The 19,437-nt window shown below is 37.9% G+C and overlaps 1 protein-coding gene across 2 annotated transcripts in view; it reads right to left on the reverse strand.

Moving 5' to 3' along the window:
* COL25A1 (collagen type XXV alpha 1 chain) overlaps positions 1-19,437 on the reverse strand; it is a 503,960-nt gene that overhangs the window by 160,422 nt on the left and 324,101 nt on the right. For both annotated transcript variants that reach the window (XM_003257720.4, XM_012499352.2), the window contains 2 exons: positions 9,913-9,939; positions 9,747-9,773 (listed from right to left, as the gene is read on the reverse strand). In XM_003257720.4, the coding sequence (XP_003257768.1) occupies positions 9,747-9,773; positions 9,913-9,939 (54 nt within the window). The remainder of the gene's footprint in view (positions 1-9,746; positions 9,774-9,912; positions 9,940-19,437) is intronic.

Below are 19,437 nucleotides of genomic sequence, written 5' to 3' on the forward strand. Positions count from 1 at the left end.
ATTTGGCAAGGTGATGGTAACCAACTGATTAGGAGATTAATATATAATCAAAAGATAACTTCATGATGTTTGTTCATTTTATTGCCTATGTTTGATTAATAAATTTGCCACAATTTCAGAAAAACATGGTATTCCATTTTAAAAAGTCATTGTTAAACATTAAAACAGCTTTGCTTATTTTTAAGGCTATGTTTTTAAGTCACTAAGATATAGAAAAGAAATATGAGCCATTATCATCAAAGCCCTGGGTGTCACTGTGATTCCAGGGCTATGGTTCATGATGAGGGCAGAGGCCCTTATGAACTGGGCAAACAAAAAGCCCTCTTTAATGATGAAGAGAGACAGCGGTAGCGGTAGTGGGTGTAGATGACAACGGGAGAAGCATTAAAAATCTTGAGACTTTTACAGTTGACACTGAGGTTCGGTTACTGATAAAGAAGTGAAGTTCATTTTTTTTGAAAAGAGAAACTTAGAATAAAAGTGGAATCAACAACATAGCTTATAGGTTATGCAAACTCAGCATTACGAAGAGCAGAAAACAAAACTTCATCCATCTGGTTATCCTGAAGAAACAATTACTAATAGCAAGTATAAGCAAGATCTTGATATGCAATTTTCTTTTAAAAAATGTTTAAGACTGGTGTGATAATATATACAATTTTTGAATAGGTGCTATTGAGTTGAGAAGTAAAATCTGTATTATAACAAGGTAATTGGGTGTTCTTACAATCCTTGGAGGGGGGCCAACATTGCCTCTCTGCTCCATATAGTGAGTTCTAAGGAATTACTCAGTGACAAACACGTTCTAGAGTATTACTATGTGGCAATCATTCATTCACTTATGTTTTGGGGGGTATTACTATATGGCATTCATCCATTCATTTGTTTTCTGTTGGGCTGACAGTGCATGGCCTGCATAAACAGTCTATCATAATTGCAAAGAAAAAATATCCACCTATTTGTGCTTGTGTTCCCCAGCTTTTTCTTTTTTTTTTTTTTTTTTTCAGACGGAGTCTCGCTCTGTCGCCCAGGCTGGAGTGCAGTGGCGCAATCTCGGCTCACTGCAAGCTCCGCCTCCCGGGGTTCATGCCATTCTCCTGCCTCAGCCTCTCCGAGTAGCTGGGACTACAGGCGCCTGCCACCACGCCCGGCTGATTTTGTTTTTTTGTATTTTTAGTAGAGACGGGGTTTCACCGTGGTCTCATCTCCTGACCTCGTGATCTGCCCGCCTCAGCCTCCCAAAGTGCTGCCCAGCTTTTTCAATCTTATTCACAGAGGCCTGGGATTTTCAAGTTGAAAGGGTTCCTAGCAGCCATTTGGAGGCTGTGGAAAGACAGCAGGATTGGAAATTGGCGTTGAGTCCCAACACTGTCTTTTGGTAAATGTATGTGAAAGAACTTGAACAAGTCACTTAATCTGCTTGAGTTCAATCCTCATGAGAAAAAATTAGTAATAATAAAGTTGGCCATGCACAGTGGCTCGCACCTATAATCCCAACACTCAGGGTGGCTGAGGTAGGCAGATCACTTGAGTCCAGGAGTTCAAGACAAGCCTGGGCAACATGATGAAACCCTGTCTCTACTAAAAATAAAAAATAAAAAAATAGCTGGGCATGGTAGTGTGTGCCTGTAGTCCTGGCTATTCAGGAGACTAAGGCAGGAGGATCACCTGAGCCTTGGGAGGTTGAGGCTGCAGTGAGCCATGATTGTGGCACTGCATTCCAGCCTAGGCAACAGAGTGAGACCTTGTCTTAAAAGAAAAGAAAGAAAAGACAAAAGAAAAGAAAAAAAGAAAAGAAAGGAAGAAGAGGAAGGAAGGGAAGGGAAGTGAAGGGAAAAAGGAAAGAGAGAAAGAAAGAGAGAAATAGAGAAAAAGAAAGAAAAAGAGAAAGAAAGAAAGAGAGGAAAGAAAGAAAAGAAAAAGAAAGAAAGAAGAAAGGAAGGAAGGAAAGAAGGAAGGAAGGAAGGAGAGAAAGAAAGAAAGAGAAAGAAAGAAAGAGAAAGAGAAAGGAAGAAAAGTTATATTAATATGTGTTCTACTAACTTACAGCATTACTTTAGAAGATAAATGAGAGAATACATGGAAAATGTAATCTGTAAATACTAGGTTCAAATTCTGGTTGTTCCAGTGAGTGATTATTATTTTGGACAAAATATTTAAATTTTCTAAGTCTTGGTTTCCTCATCCACTAAATGAGAATAATAAAAGTAAGTATTTCATAGGGTTGTTGCAATAAGGTGTGACATCATAGAGTGATTGGCGTATTTTAGGAACTCAATAATTAAGTATCCTTATTGTTATTATTTCAAACACAGATATTTCTGTAACCCCTATCATTTCACATTAATGTCGATGACTTTATAACAACTACCTTATTGATAGGGAAGCAGTCTTGTTCACTGAAAACAGCACAAACTAGAAGCTGAGAAAGTCAGGTTTGAATCCCATTTCTACCACACACAAATTATGTCAACTTGGGCAAGTTACTTTACCCCATATTCCTCATAAGAAATATGGGAAGAAAAATCAGATACGGTTTGTTGAGAGCTTATTACAGATATTTCATATATTACTTTATTAATCCTGATCATAATCATAGAAATAGTGGTAGAGTTAGAATTTGATCCCTGTCCAGCCTGACTTCAGCCCATGTGGATAATCATTTAACTCGACTGCATCTACTTTTCCTGTTTTTCCTCCCTGATAATCTATCTCTCTGCACTATAGTAAGGCTTAGAGATGCTGTGTGCAACTTACCTAGAAAAGTATCCAGCAAGTTGTTAAGACTAAGCTATCAGCAATTATAATTATTACATGAGGTCTTATTTCCTAGTCCAACTTCCTCATTCAACCTAGGAATCCCTGACAACTTCCTTTCAGCAGGTCATGCAATCTCTACTTAAATACAAGGTAAAGTCATAGCCTCAAAACTTTGCAATACAATGCTATGAGGATGAAATAAAGAGAATCAATTATCTCTTTGCGCCTGGCTACTCGATGTGTGGTGACTGACAGCACAGATAAAGCACCATCCTGACCCTAAGCCTAAAGGCCTAATGAAATGCAGTGTTTGGAAGAATGAATTAAAGATTAGTGGCAAATCTGCAATGACATCTCCCCAAGAATCAAGGCGGGAAGTGCAATTCTTATGTCAGGATGCATTCATTTGTGGAAATCTAACACTCAGTGCCTCGTAGAATAAAACCAAATGATATTTGTGGTTGTTATATTATACCTAAAACTGTAGGCCTGAAATTGGTTCAATGTACACTGAAAGAAAGTTAATGCTGAAAAGTTAGCCCACTTTCTCCTGCATTAAATCATATGCCATCAACTGTATTCAAAAACAGTCAACTTTCCTACCATTTACCTTTTACCTTCTTGCAATCTGACTTCCACTCTCACTACTTAACAAAAGATATTCCTTTAATAGCCCATGACTCCCAAACAGCAAATCCAAAAGCTTTTTAAAGATCTCATCCCTGAGGCTCCCTTTTTATTGAGAACATTATATCGGCCACTCTTTTTTTTTTTTTAAGTAGTTTTGTGTATGGTGTTCACACATTGCAGTGTCCTGCTTCTACCTTCAAATGCTTTCTCTTTTGCTGACACTCCTTCCTTCCTCATCTCATTCTGTAAGTGTGAGTATTTTTATTTTTTTATTTTTATTTTATTTTATTTTTTTTTGAGACGGAGTCTTGCTCTGTCACCCAGGCTGGAGTGCAGTGGCGCAATCTCGGCTCACTGCAAGCTCCGCCTCCCGGGTTCACGCCATTCTCCTGCCTCAGCCTCTCCGAGTAGCTGGGACTACAGGCGCCTGCCACCATGCCCGGCTAATTTTTTTTTTGTACTTTTAGTAGAGACGGGGTTTCACCGTGGTCTCGATCTCCTGACCTCGTGATCCGCCCGCCTCGGCCTCCCAAAGTGCTGGGATTACAAGCATGAGCCACCGCGCGCGGCCAAGTGTGAGTATTTTTAAAGGCTCTATTCTAGGGCAGTACTCTTCTTACTCTTTTGCCTAACATGTTTCTAATTCTAGGATTTCAATTCTCCCTCTGTGACAGTTCAGCTATGTAACAGTTACCTCCAGTTATGGCACTGCCTAGAATTCTAGTTTCATGTTTCTGTGTGTTACACTATTCCAATGAAATATCTCATCAAGATCACGAATTCAACATAATTAAAATCTATCTTCTCACTTATCCTCCCAATTTCTTCTGACCTATTTTATCAAGCATCAAGCCAGAAACTTTAGCCCTATCTTCATCTTCTTTTTCAACTTCATCCCCTACATCCAATTGGCTTCAAGACTGGTCTTGAATTTTCACCTCAGCATCTTTCCATTTCACTTCCTGACTGCTTTTTAAAAAAACTTTAACCTGACTACAACTCCACCCACGGTCACAGGTCCTCAGTGTAAGTCAAATAGGGACGGGATCCATCTTTCACCCTCTTGACTTCTCTCTCACCAAATGCTCCTCTATCAGTGTCAGCCCTGATTTCCCTCTTTGTCCACTCAGGTGTTTGCTTGGCACTTGTGATAAACCTTATTGGTTGAATGACCTAACTTCCCTTTCAGCCCTATTTCCCTTGTCCCTTCCAGCTCTTGGATGACTGTGTGACACAACCTAGCCAATGAGACATGACCAGAAGTCTACTAAGAAGTTCATAGGGAAAATGTTGCTTTCTTGATTCAGACTCTTCTCTCTCTATCCTTCCTGCTGATACACGCCTAGATGCAACGGTTGGACTTGAAGCAGCCTTCTTGCAATCATGAGACAAGGTCAAGAGATTCACAGACTTAGTAACATCATTTAATCAACAGTAACACCATTTAATTATATAAATAACACTATCAACTGCCTTCTTCAAACTTCTTTTTATGTGAGAAAAATAAACTCATATCCTAGCTTTCATGGTGAAATTGGAGTTTTTGTCCGTATTTTGGTGACCACCTTGGAATCTCTTTCTTGGTTCATCAACTTACCACCTCCCACTCCACCTCTCTCCCTAACTCCCCCACTGAAATTCTCACTCTGACACTGACCTTTCTACTCAGTATGTGTCCTTGCCTCCAATGATACCTGATGTTCCATGCTAAGTCAGCTCATCCTTTCCGCTTACCTCTCCACTGAGGGCTGGACATTGTCTGTATAGGCTAGATTCTTATGACTTTGTCCTAAATGAGTGACATAGTTTCCTGGTCTACTTGGTCACCCTGCTTTCAGTCTCTTCCAATTGTATTCTACAGCAGATATTACCACCAAGTATATATATATATATACATATATATAATTATTTTGAGCCTGAGTCTCACTCTGTTGCCCAGGCTGGAGTGCAATGGTGCTATCTTGGCTCACTGCAATCTCCACCTACCAGGTTCAAGTGATTCTCCTGCCTCAGCCTCCCAAGTAGCTGGGATTACAGGCACTCACCACCATGTCTGGCTACTCTTTGTATTTTTAGTAGAGATGGGGTTTCACTATGATGGCCAGGCTGGTCTCGAACTCCTGACCTCAGGTGATCTGCCTACCTCAGCCTCCCAAAGTGCTGGGATTACAGGGGTGAGCCACTGCGTCCAGCCTCAAAAATATTTTTATAAAGAACATTTGGTAATAAGCACAGACAGTCTCAAAATAAGATAAGCACAGATTACTCAAAATTCTCAATGGCTCTCTAATGCCTACCACACTAGACATTCAAAATGCTCCATAATATAACTTCAATCCAAAATTTTCAGTCTATATGACACAGTATTTTACTTAAACTATTTATTGGCAAATGGAATATTATTTTTTAGGGTCCTTTTAAAAACTTACTTTTAATTGACAAATACAAATTATATATATATATTGTTACATATGTTGTTTTGAAATATGTATACCTCATGCGATGGCTATACCAGGCTAATTAACATTTGTATTACCTCACATCCTTATCTTTTTTGGTGAGAACACAATGTACTCTCAGCAATTTTCAAGAATACAATATATTGTTATTAACTGTGGTCACGTTGCTCTACAGTAGATCTCTTGAACTTATTCCTCTTATCTAACTGAAAGTTTGTATCCTTTGACCAACATCTACCAAAACCCTCCCCACCAGCCATGCATCACCACCATTAAATGCTCTACTTCCATGTATTCAACTTTTAAAAATTCCACATGTAAGTGAGATCATGCAGTTATTTATCTTTTTGTGCCTGCCTTATTTCACTTAACATAATGTCCTTCAGGTTCATCCATGCTGTTGCAAATGAAAAGATTCCCTTCTTTTTAAGGTTAAATAGTATTCCATTGTGTATATCACATTTTTAAAAATCACAAATGGAATATTATTGTTCCTTAACTAAATCCTGCCATTTTCTACTTGGATAATATTGTTTATACTATTTCCTCTTCCTGGAATATGTAATGTCTTGCTCTTCAGCATATCCTCCTAAAGATTACCCATTTATCAAGTTCTAGCTCAAGTGTCACCTCTTCCACAGTTGCCAGCGCTCATTTAAAATGAAAGAATTTTCACTTTTCTAGCACCTCTTGGTATATCTATTTGAGGCATATATATAACATATAACCACACAGTTTTCTTACTCAGGTATCCATGAGATTATCAGCTTCTTGAGGGCCATAATGATATAACAATATTTTATTCATACATTCAACAAATATTTATTGGATCTTCACTATTCTATGTGAAGGAGTATGAACAAGACAGAGAAGAACCTTGCTTTTATGGAATATAGGATCTAAGGAGGGAGGGGGGCATATTTTATAGATAATGAGCAAGTAAATACATAAACAAGATAGAACAATCTCTGGTTTAGATTGAGTAGTTAGAGAAGTTCTGTCAGAGGAGGTGATATTTGAGATGAAGTTTCAATGATAAGAAGAACCCAATCACAAGAAGACCAGAAGAGGGCAAATGGAAAGCTGTTGAGTTGGGTGAAAGTGCAGTGTGTCTGAAGAGGACATGGAGGACAGTGTGTGGCTGAGTGTCGTAGGTGGAGGGAAGACTAGTGTGAGATGAGCTGGTGGGGATGGGCAAGAGCTAAGCACAGCAGGTTGGATTTCATTCTAAAGTTTTACAAAGGAGTAACATGATCTAATTTACAATGTCAAGTGATCTCTCTGCCTGCTATGTATAAAATGGATTATACAAGGTTAAGAGTGGAAATAGATTAATTGGAAAGCCACTGAAGTAATCAAGAACATGAAAGTAAGTTGAATTTGGTGGTTAGTAGAAAAGAGAGATAAGTGGACACATTTATTGTGTCTATAGTATTAAGCACAGTATCTTAAAGATGGTAGCTGCTCAATATATACTGCTGAATATATGTCCAAGTACTTAAAAATAGTCTCACGTTCTTAATTTCTATATGATCCTCAAGTTTTTCCAGCTTTGATTTACCTCTTATGGCTTAATTTATTCCCACTGGACACTTGGGGAGTCAAAGAGATGAAACTTCCAAATATTCAAGAAAATGATATAGGTCTCATAATGGAAATTCACCTGACAAAGAGCTGACATGATGGAGTTTGGAGTTCATATTGTTAATTATGGGAAGAAATAAACTATTGGAAACAAATGGTAAAAAGCATAATTCAAAATCTTCAACAGGATGAAAATGGACAGGGTACTGGAATACAAACTCTACGTTAAAAAAAAGAGAGCCTTTGGTCATCAGCAGGAATACTGTGCCTAAATAGAGAATGTGGGTAAAATTAATTTTCATTAAAATTGGAGACTTTTCCAGTTCTTACTTTTGATGTTTTTTGAAATTAGAGCCTTCATCCTACTATCTTGATATGATCAATTTCCTAATATGTAGCTAATACTATCTTACTAGATAGTAATGTTTATAAAATTCTAAGAGCACTGAATGAGACCTGCTTGGAATCTGAGAAAAGACAGGCAAGTCAGTGGGTTCTCATTCTCTTTCACCTCTACTTTCCAGGACACTTAGATTCGTACCCATGAAGATTTATCCTGTATTAGGAATTCAATCCAAATTCCTTCAATACAAAGCAAAATACAAAGGAAAATGAAATCACTTTTTGCCACTTTCCACCTGAAATGCTAAATGTGCTCTGAATTGAGTGAAACTTGGCCCCATTCAGTGTGAAAACTGGTTGAAATCTGTATGAAAGGCAGTCTGGATTTGTCGAAGTAGTTCATGAACTTTGGCCAAACTTTCAAGGAACCTGGTCCAAGTCTTAGTTTGTAATGCAACATGAAACCAGGTGAATTTCAGATGGTTTCAGGTTTCATCCTGAAAATTTGGCCTAGCTTTATAATCAATCATCACTCTTTGTAACGATGAAAGCCAACACACCTTTTTGAAAATGAGGACTGCATGCATACTGATGACAGCTAAGCTGTGAACCACCCTTCACTTCCTTTGCCAAAAGAAGATTTCTCAGAATGGAAACAGTTTCCCTCTTACCTGGAAAGGGGAAGTTGAGTGATTTTGATATTGCGTGTAGAAAGAAATGATACTCGATATGAGGAGACATGTCATGTGAAATAATCACCACATACAGAGCAAATGGCTGTATTCTAATCACTTAAGGTTATGACAGTCTTATTTTATTCACATCCATGACAGTGGATAACGTGGTGTTTAATCTCCTAAAATGAGCATTTGGCTTGAAGCTAGTCATCAGCCAGAGTAACTGCCACGAGAAACAAAATGCTGTGAAGCATAATCAGTATTTCTATATGAAGAAGTGGCTGAAGAACAAAAGGGAAAGTATAATAAATCATAGCATAACTTTTATCTAGTTTAAGAAACATGAGGAGATAATACAACTACAAACCTTTCAAGTTTGCATCAACTGCATCTTTTGCAAAAATATCTCTATGCAGTATAAATGCATTTAATAAGTAACTAAGCACAGTGAATTTTACAGAAAGACCTACATAGTTTCTTTTTTAAACCTGAAAGTTTTAAATGAGGCTTTCCACTGTAAAAAATTACTCTATTCAACCAAATACTTGCTTTTGTGCATAGTGACATGAGAAAATTGAGAGGTATGTTGAACGGAGCCACTACATCATTGAAACAGTATGTCTGAACATTTGGGTAATAAGGCACAGATGTGAAGTAGAGGACTTGGCACTACCAAGGTAACAACAAAGCATTCACCATTGTGTTATAACGGTTAAAAGGGCCACATCTGAGAAGCTTAAAAGAATGCTCCCTCCTCCCTGCAATGCTAAATTGTATTACACCTTTTATCTGCTTAAAAATCTATAAAAACTAGAAATTCAAATAAGTATTATGCAAACTTATGGCAAAGAACAAATAGGTAAAATGCACTGATAATTTTATCTGTGAAAAAAAAGCATGTATGCAATAGCACGTAAGGTTTAACTGCAGCAAAAGGTCAACTTCAATAGAAATCCATATGGCCTCTATGTTGCGAAACAATTCATGCAAATCTGAAGGACCCAATAGTCACTAGAAAGGTGGCTGCTGTTGACTCTTAGAAGTGATTCTGGCCCTTACTCAGTATGTCTAATTATTGTAGAATTTTCTATTTATAGGCATCAAGTAAAGATAATGCAACAGAATACATCCAAATTGTTAATTAGGTTTTTTCACTTACAAGTGGTATGGTATTTTTGCCAGCCATTACTGAATCATGTGGCACAAAGGCAATTATGAAGCTGGGGTACTTTCATTCAATAAACTTGGAGTTAGAAACTAATTTTCTGCCCAAGATAGGTAAAGCACAACTTACCCTAGGTCCCTGATCACCTTGTTCTCCCTGTAGAATAGAAAGGTGAGATAATAGTTTTAGCCAAAATGTATACATGATGTTCATTAAAAAGATCAAAATGTAACACAGTGTAGGTCATGCCAATATGGATCTCCACTAACTTTATTTCTGGTATGCATTTTCTTACCTTATCGCCTTTTGGACCAGGAGGGCCCTGAAAAAAAGAAAGAGAAAAAAATTTTAATTAAAAAAAGATATTGTAAACTGAATAGATCAGCCAGGTTAGTTAAAAGATTCATTCAAAGAATACTGAGATAGCTGTCAATGAGGTTTCTCAAGAAATTTTGGTTTCTAAACTATAATCATATTAGAATGTGAAGCATATAACCATATATGCTTGTGCATATATACCTGTACATATCATAAGTACATAATATGCTGAATAAATTTTCACAAACTCAACACATGTATGCAAGTAGAACCCAGTTAAAGAAATAGAACATTACCTCCAAGTTAGAAGCTCCTGTTGGGACATTTCCTTGTCACTACCCTCTACCAACAGTAACCACTATTCTGACCCCTGACAATATAGATTAGCTTGCCTGTTTTTGTACTTTATGTACATAAAATCATAGAGTCTGGCCTCTTTTGCTTAATTAGTGTGAAATTCATCCATAATTTTGTGTGTAGTTGTAGATTGTTCTTACTGCTTTATAATACTCCACTGTATGACTATATCATCATTTACTTATTCATTCTACTGTTGGCAGCCATTTGTTTCCAGGAGTTTCTAGGTCTTGGCTATTATAAAAAAAACGCAATGGCCAGGCGCAGTGGCTCGCACCTGTAATCCCAGCACTTGGGGAGGCCAAAGCAGGTGGATGACCTTAGGTCAGGAGTTCAAGACCAGCCTGGCCAACATGGTTGAAACCACATCTCTACTAAAAATACAAAAATTAGCTGGGTGTGGTGGCGCATGCCTGTGATCCCAGCTGCTTGGGAGGCTGAGGCAGGAGAATCGCTTGAACCCGGGAGGTGGAGGTTGAGGCGAGCTGAGACTGTGCCCCTCCACTCCCACCTGGACAACAGAGCAAGACCGTCTCAAAAAAAAGTGCTATGAACATAGTAATTCACGTCTTTTATGAAAATGCATATTCATTTCTGCTGGGTGTATATCTAGAAAAGGAACTGTTAGGTTATAGACTATACATATATTCAGTTTTAGTAGATGCTGCCAAATAGTTTTTCAAAGTAATTCTTAACAATTTAAGCTTCATCAGCGATGTATAGAATTTCAGTTGCCCCATATTACCAATACTTGATATTTTCTATCTTTTTCATTTTAGGCATTCTGGTGGTGATGTAGTAATTTCACATCATGTTTTAGTATGTACTTACCCAGCGATTAGTAAATTGAACTCTCTTTTAATACACTTATTGACCATTTTGCATCCTTTTTCATAAAGTGTCTCTTCATACCTTTTGTCCTTGGCCTACTGAATTGTCCTGTTGATTTGCTAGACTTCTTTATCTGTTATATATTATACATTGTACATATGTATGTAGGTAGATGTAGAGTTATTTATATATTTTGAATGAGTCTTTTGTCAGATATATTTACTGCAAATATATTTTCCCACTTTGTTTACTGCCTTTACATTCTCTTAGAGGTGTTTTTGATGAACACCTCTGAGTTCTTAATTTTAATAAAACTCAATTTAACATTTTTTATTCTTTATAGTTGTCCCTTTTTATATTTCACTTAAGAAATCTTTGCCTACTTCAATGTCATAAAGAGGGCTTTCCATTTTATTTTAGAAGCTTTTTTTTAGCTAAAGTTTATTTTAAAAGCCAAAAGCTTCATTATTTTATCTTCCATATTTAAACTGAATTTATTAAGAACTGATTGTGTATGATGTGAGGTAAAAGTCAAGATGTTTTTTAAAAATGTGGATATCAAATTAACCAAACACCATTTCTTGAAAATGTACTTTTTCCCCATTATAGTACAGTATTACCTTTGTCATAAGTTAAGTGATGCTATGTATGTGGCTCTTTACAGGAATTTCTATTTTGTTGGGCAGCTGTCTATTCCTGGGCCTGATTGAGATTTTCTTTACCTTTGAACAGAAATACTAATTCTAGAGGCACTGATATGTTATATTTTCTAGCTCTTAAAGATAAAGTCATGTTTTGGTTTCAGCCCACCTGAGGAGCTGGAGCATTTCAGAGTCACCTTCTCTCACCTCCATTTTCAGCAGGGCTGAGGAAAAAGGACAAGGCTGGACTGGAAACAGGCCCAGGTTCTAGCAAAGTACCCCATCCTAGGTGCCTGTGGACGCTGCTATGTCACTGCAGGTGGGAATGTAGCAATGCTCCACCTTCCAAAACATTTCCTTCTGCTAAGTACCAGCTACAGAGTAACTGCACCAAATTCCCATTCTCAGTGTGGCCCTTCTGGTAACAGCTGTGAAATTATCATTAAATTTCTAATAACTACATTATGTCCTATACTTTGGGTCTTTTACCATTGACAAGAAACTTTTTCACCTGTTATTGCATTTAATCTTTTCCACAATACAACAAGGTAAGTATTATGATAATCCTTTTATAGATGCCAAAAATGAAACTCAAAGACTATCAATGTTAGGCTTCTTGTGAGTTAGCCAGGACTTTAACCCAGTATGTGTGACTTTAAATGCAGAGGTTTTGACACAAAGTATTGGAACACAGCTCTGGAACTAGAGTCTTAGAAAGAAGGATACCTATCTGGTGCCTGCCTTCAACAAGGGCCACCTAAAATGCCTCCCCACTGCATTTTCCACAGTGTCACAGACACTGGTCCCAATGTCTCAAGTTCAAAATGAGAGAAAGGGGAATTGAGGAGGAGTGAGGAGGGGCAGAGGGGACTAAGAAAATGGAATCTCCACAACAGAGATATAGATCAATGGAACAGAACAGAGCCCTCAGAAATGATGCCGCATATCTACAACTATCTGATCTTTGACAAACCTGACAAAAACAAGAAATGGGGAAAGGATTCCCTATTTAATAAATGGTGCTGGGAAAACTGGCTAGCCATATGTAGAAAGCTGAAACTGGATCCCTTCCTTACACCGTATACAAAAATTAATTCAAGATGGATTAAAGACTTAAATGTTAGACATAAAACCATTAAAATCCTACAAGAAAACCTAGGCAATACCATTCAGGACATAGGCGTGGGCAAGGACTTCATGTCTAAAACACCAAAAGCAATGGCAACAAAAGCCAAAAGTGACAAATGGGATCTAATTAAACTAAAGAGCTTCTGCACAGCAAAAGAAACTACCATCAGAGTGAACAGGCAACCTACAGAATGGGAGAAAATTTTTGCAACCTACTCATCTGACAAAGGGCTAATATCCAGAATCTACAATGAACTCAAACAAATTTACAAGAAAAAAAAAACAACCCCATCAAAAAGTGGGCAAAGGACATGAACAGACACTTCTCAAAAGAAGACATATATGCAGCCAAAAAACACATGAAGAAATGCTCATCATCACTGGCCATGAGAGAAATGCAAATCAAAACCACAGTGAGATACCATCTCACACCAGTTAGAATGGCCATCATTAAAAAATCAGGAAACAACAGGTGCTGGAGAGGATGTGGAGAAATAGGAACACTTTTACACTGTTGGTGGGACTGTAAACTAGTTCAACCATTGTGGAAGTCAGTGTGGCGATTCCTCAGGGATCTAGAACTAGAAATACCATTTGACCCAGCCATCCCATTACTGGGTATATACCCAAAGGATTATAAATCATGCTGCTATAAAGACACATGCACACATATGTTTATTGCGGCACTATTCACAATAGCAAAGACTTGGAACCAACCCAAATGTCCAACAACGATAGACTGGATTAAGAAAATGTGGCACATATACACCATGGAATACTATGCAGCCATAAAAAATGATGAATTCGTGTCCTTTGTAGGGACATGGATGAAATTGGAAAACATCATTCTCAGTAAACTATCGCAAGGACAAAAAATCAAACACCGCATGTTCTCACTCATAGGTGGGAATTGAACAATGAGAACTCATGGACACAGGAAGGGGAACATCACATTCCAGGGACTGTTGTGGGGTGGGGGGGGGGGAGGGACAGCATTAGGAGATATACCTAATGCTAAATGACGAGTTAATGGGTGCAGGAAATCAACATGGCACATGGATACATATGTAACAAACCTGCACATTGTGCACATGTACCCTAAATCCTAAAGTATAATAAAAAAAAAAAAAAGAAAATGGAAGCAACTTTATAAAACCTTTTTATCTCTTACCCTCAAAATCATTTTGCCAGTTAAAAGAGGATAGAGAAAAAATTATTTTTGTTTTCAATAAATTTTTAACATTTTTATTATTTTCCATGAATCAAGTAGTAATTAGTGAGTACAGTCTGTGTGTTCGTCTCTGGAAAATTAAGTTTAAGGACTTTATTCAATTATTTTTAACACATGCAAAATGCTTACTAAGGTTATACAAGTAGGATTTTATTTGTGGTGGGGCAGATGAAAGCCAAAGAAAAGAATAATGAGAGGCTATCACCAAATTTAAAAAATACAATCGAGATTCTAGTCTTGACTTAAGTAGCATGCTAGTTAACTTTATTTTGATTTTTACACACATTTGTTGACTGTCTATACAGTGTGGCAACATTGTAAGCACTGGTGGAACATGTATGTTGGGAAAGGCTGATTTAGAAAGACATGGTCCCTGTCCTGGAGAAGCTAAATAGCCTGGTGTCTAAGGCAAACAGTTTCCACATACTAGCATTAAGAAAAAATGACCTCTAGAAAATTCAGCTACATCAAGGTCAACTGTTACTATGGACACCTCCCCAGCCTCCATATCCACCCCCTTCCCAGGTTTCTCTTTAAACTTTCGTTTGCTTTTGCCAGTGAGATTTCAGAGGCCACATCTCCCACTGTACCAGCCCTCTAAAGGCACCTTGTTAGGTTACACAGCATCTTTAAGGACAAAGTTTTTGTGAAGTTATTTGACAGTGAGGAACAGAGACAACCCTTTTCCTCAAAGTCCAATTACTCATGCCAAATCCACGTGTCAACTAGAGTTCTTTAGCCAACGTGCCCTGAGCAAGGATGCTTAATTTGCATCCACAATTGAGCAATAAATATTGCTGCCTCAAAAGAGGGTGTTTCTGAGCAGACAGTATGGCGTCCTGGCACCTGCCAGCTTAGGACAGAAGCAAAGCCGAGGTCAACCTCCATGCACAGCTGCAGCGGCTGCTTCGGACGCTCCAGTCCCCACTTGTGCACTTGGATTAACAGCAGGTGTTTTCTTCTGCTCTGACTGAAATCCCACTCTTCCTTCCGAATTGGACCCTCTTCACTGAAAATATGGGTTAAATTTGCAGAACAAAGTGGGCTACCTTAGTAAACACAGATAGTATAATATTTCCAAAATTTAGAAGCCATACTTCTTTTCTAAGTCAAAAAAATTACAAATGAAAGAAAGGTTTATTTGAACATTAGCCTTTAAAATTAAAATTGGGGTATTAATGTTTTTTTTTATCTTTAGCACTAAAAAAGCTAACTAGTATTAACTAAAGGATAGGTAGCAATAAAAATTAATGGCTATTTGAATTAAAAATTATTTTTCAATGGAACATTGCTGTTTCCAACTAAACCAAGCTCAACAATCTAATATTTAGTAGACATATTTATTGTTCAGGTGACAGTATCAATGGCTGGTTGGTAACTATTTGAAGATAAAACTTTGTTGCTCCAGCAAGGTTAGGGTCAATGGAAAGGAAAGATGGTAAAATTAGCAGTCATAGGGAAGTGAATAGTGAGTCACAGCTCTATAGAAGGCCTTCTGGGGACTCTTGTCCTGGTTTGGTCTAGAGCCCAATAGTCAGATCTTTATAAGCCCTACTTTAATAAGTAAGTAAGAATATTTGAAAAGATCTTTTGAATTAGTTGTATGTAATTAATCCTAAAGTTAATTACATAAATGAGTACTTAAGGGTGCTAATAAAGTTTTTATTTATTAGTGTTGTTAGTAATTAGAACATTTATTTTAGGGCATTGTTGGAATGTTATCAACTTCCTACCAAAGGATTTCTAAATTTCCGTGGCAAACTTCAAATTAGCCCCTGTTCAAACGGCTTTACATTCAGAGTTTGCAGGAACCACCCTTTTATTTGTAAAAAGCCTTTAATGTGGGTTTTGGCCTATACCAATTTAAGTCTCCTCAAATCTACTTCTGTTTAAGTAACTAAGGTTTTAGCTTTTTTCCTATGCTCTATTGTCTATTTCAATTAAATGATAAAACCAAACTAAAAACAAAGAGAGGCACAATGAATGACATTCAGGAAAATATTGAATTTCAATCTACATAACAGCAATGGAAATACAGCTGGAAAAGAGAGATACATTCATAGGCCTGGAGTAACCCAATCATGGTCTTTTATTTACTGGAACTGTAAATTATACTTGCTTTGAACTGGAAAAAACTAAGGCAGGAATAGTTTTTAAAAGATGACAATCATGAAAACAAAATTAAATTCTGCTTGAGGTAGAAAAAAGTAGAAAACTAGCAAACGCTGGGAATTCTTGGCAGCCCGAGTGCCTGGAATAAGAACGAGGTTATGACTTCTATCCCAGGAAAGAATAGATAAGTTTATTTTTATTCATGAAATATAACAAAACCTTTTCTGATTAATCTATTCATTGCTGTAGAAATATGAGGACAAGCAAGCTTCATTCTCTAAGCATTTCTGGCTCACCATCAGCCAGGCGATGTACTCCGAGTCTGGAGGAGGGACATGTAAATATAATCACAATCAGTGGACTAAATACTGTGTTGTGGGAGTACAGAGCAGAAAGAGGTGGGAGAGCTGGAGTTGAAAAGATGCTATTGGAACTGGCTCTTGAAAGATATCCAGGAATAAGGGGAGGGAGGGAGGAGGAGCGAAGCAGGCCGGGGAGAAGGGATGCACATGCCCAGTTGTAAGAAAACACCACTCTGTCAGAGAAAAGAGTTCAGGGTGGTAAGAACATGTGGGGAGTGGAGATAGAAAATAGCAGGAAAGAGATTTTAAAAGGCTGGTTAACCACACTCATGCGTTTGGGCTGGATTCTGTCATCAGTGTAACAAGGAGTGCAGAGATGAAGTGTGCTCTGTTTTGTGGAACTCTGAGAACACAGGGTGTTTGGGATTCTTAGGAAGTATTTGCCTTGGTCCAAAAGAGAGATGGTAAAGCTTTGAATTAAGGTTGTGCTAGTGGAGGCACAGGGAGAGTTCTAGATTCAGGAGACATTTCTCAAGTAAAAATCAACAAGACTAGTTAACCGATTGGACATGCGGGCCACTGACAGGTGTCAACATGTTTTAACAAGTCCTACTCATTTCAAGGTTCACAATTAGGTGTATTTGCAGACAAGCGTTGGCCTAAGCTGGTTCAACGTAGATAAACACAGCAGTTCCGCAGCCAAGTGAATCAAATAGAGTTTAAATCTGGTTTTAGTGTTATATTTCAAATCCACAGTGTTGGCAGCATCGGCTGGCATAATTGGAAATAGCTGAGGAGAGAGAAAACATTCTCTCTATCATCACCATTGAGCAGAAGCAGCACAGAGGTAGTCATGACTGCCTCCCCTCAGAAGCCACCATTCTTCCGTGTCAACTTCTGAATAGAGGACACCTTTATCATGTTTTCTTTCCTCTACTTTTTCAACTGTAAACTGAATATGGAATTATTATATTTTAAACTCCACAAGTTTCCTACTCTTTTAAAGGTAAAGAAGACAGTCTGCTGTAAGAGCCGTTCTCTAGGAGCACAGCACAACCTCAGTGGTCACCACACGTCTGATGTGGGTCTTCTTTCTGATGTGCTCAGGCACAAGCAAACATTATCGATGTTCACAATCTTCCAGGGAGGAAGCGGGATATCCCGCTTTTCTCTTGTACAACTAGGATAGAAGCTTCAATTCTACTGCCTACTCCCTAAATCGCATGACGAACTTGGCTCATAGTGCCAATGACACACATACTCAAACCCCACACTTACAAGGAAACTGAATTTGGTACCACAGTTTCTTAATAGGTCTCCAAAACTGCAGAAAACTACATTGCAAATAGTATTAACAATTGAAAATCTACTGTTTTACTTGAAAAATAGGGATCCTAGGTATTTAGGTGACGATACATCCACTCTACTTCTCAAAAAAAGTGTTTTATGTAGTACAGGTTTACCTCCAACTAGAATGTGAACATGTGTTCTTTCGAGTATTTACTTCCACCTTAAATTCATACATAGTTTTCTGTTTTACTGGCACATGTTTTTTAGAGACATTTCTTCTTCAGACCACTAAATTATTATAGACTTTCTTTTTTTATTTTTTTATTTATTTTTATTTTTATTATTATACTTTAAGTTTTAGGGTACATGTGCACAATGTGCAGGTTTGTTACATATGTATCCATGTGCCATGTTGGTGTGCTGCACCCATTAACTCGTCATTTAGCATTAGGTGTATCTCCTAATGCTATCCCTCCCTCCTCCTCCCACCCCACAACAGTCCCTGGAGTGTGATGTTCCCCTTCCTGTGTCCATGTGTTCTCATTGTTCAATTCCCACCTGTGAGTGAGAACATGCGGTGTTTGGTTTTTTAACCTTGTGATAGTTTACTGAGAATGATGGTTTCCAGTTTCATTGATGTCTCTACAAAGGACATGAACTCATCATTTTTTATGGCTGCATAGTATTCCATGGTGTATATGTGCCACATTTTCTTAATCCAGTCTATCGTTGTTGGACATTTGGGTTGGTTCCAACTCTTTGCTATTGTGAATAGTGCCGCAATAAACATACGTGTGCATGTGTCTTTATAGCAGCATGATTTATAGTCCTTTGGGTATATACCCAGTAATGGGATGGCTGGGTCAAATGGTATTTCTAGTTCTAGATCCCTGAGGAATCGCCACACTGACTTCCACAATGGTTGAACTAGTTTACAGTCCCACCAACAGTGTAAAAGTGTTCCTATTTCTCCACATCCTCTCCAGCACCTGTTGTTTCCTGACTTTTTAATGCTGGCCATTCTAACTGGTGTGAGATGGTATCTCACTGTGGTTTTGATTTGCATTTCTCTGATGGCCAGTGATGATGAGCATTTTTTCATGTGTTTTTTGGCTGCATAAATGTCTTCTTTTGAGAAGTGTCTGTTCATGTCCTTTGCCCACTTTTTGATGGAGTTGTTTGTTTTTTTCTTGTAAATTTGTTTGTGTTCATTGTAGATTCTGGATATTAGCCCTTTGTCAGATGAGTAGGTTGCAAAAATGTTCTCCCATTCTGTAGGTTGCCTGTTCACTCTTATGGTAGTTTCCTTTGCTGTGCAGAAGCTCTTTAGTTTAATTAGATCCCATTTGTCAATTTTGGCTTTTGTTGCCATTGCTTTTGGTGTTTTAGACATGAAGTCCTTGCCCAGCCTATGTCCTGAATGGTATTGCCTAGGTTTTCTTGTAGGATTTTAATGGTTTTAGGTCTAACATTTAAGTCTTTAATCCATCTTGAATTAATTTTTGTATAAGGTGTAAGGAAGGGATCCAGTTTCAGCTTTCTACATATGGCTAGCCAGTTTTCCCAGCACCATTTATTAAACAGGGAATCCTTTCCCCATTTCTTGTTTC

This window comes from Nomascus leucogenys, chromosome 9 (genome assembly GCF_006542625.1).
Source record: "Nomascus leucogenys isolate Asia chromosome 9, Asia_NLE_v1, whole genome shotgun sequence".
Lineage (NCBI taxonomy): Eukaryota > Metazoa > Chordata > Mammalia > Primates > Hylobatidae > Nomascus > Nomascus leucogenys.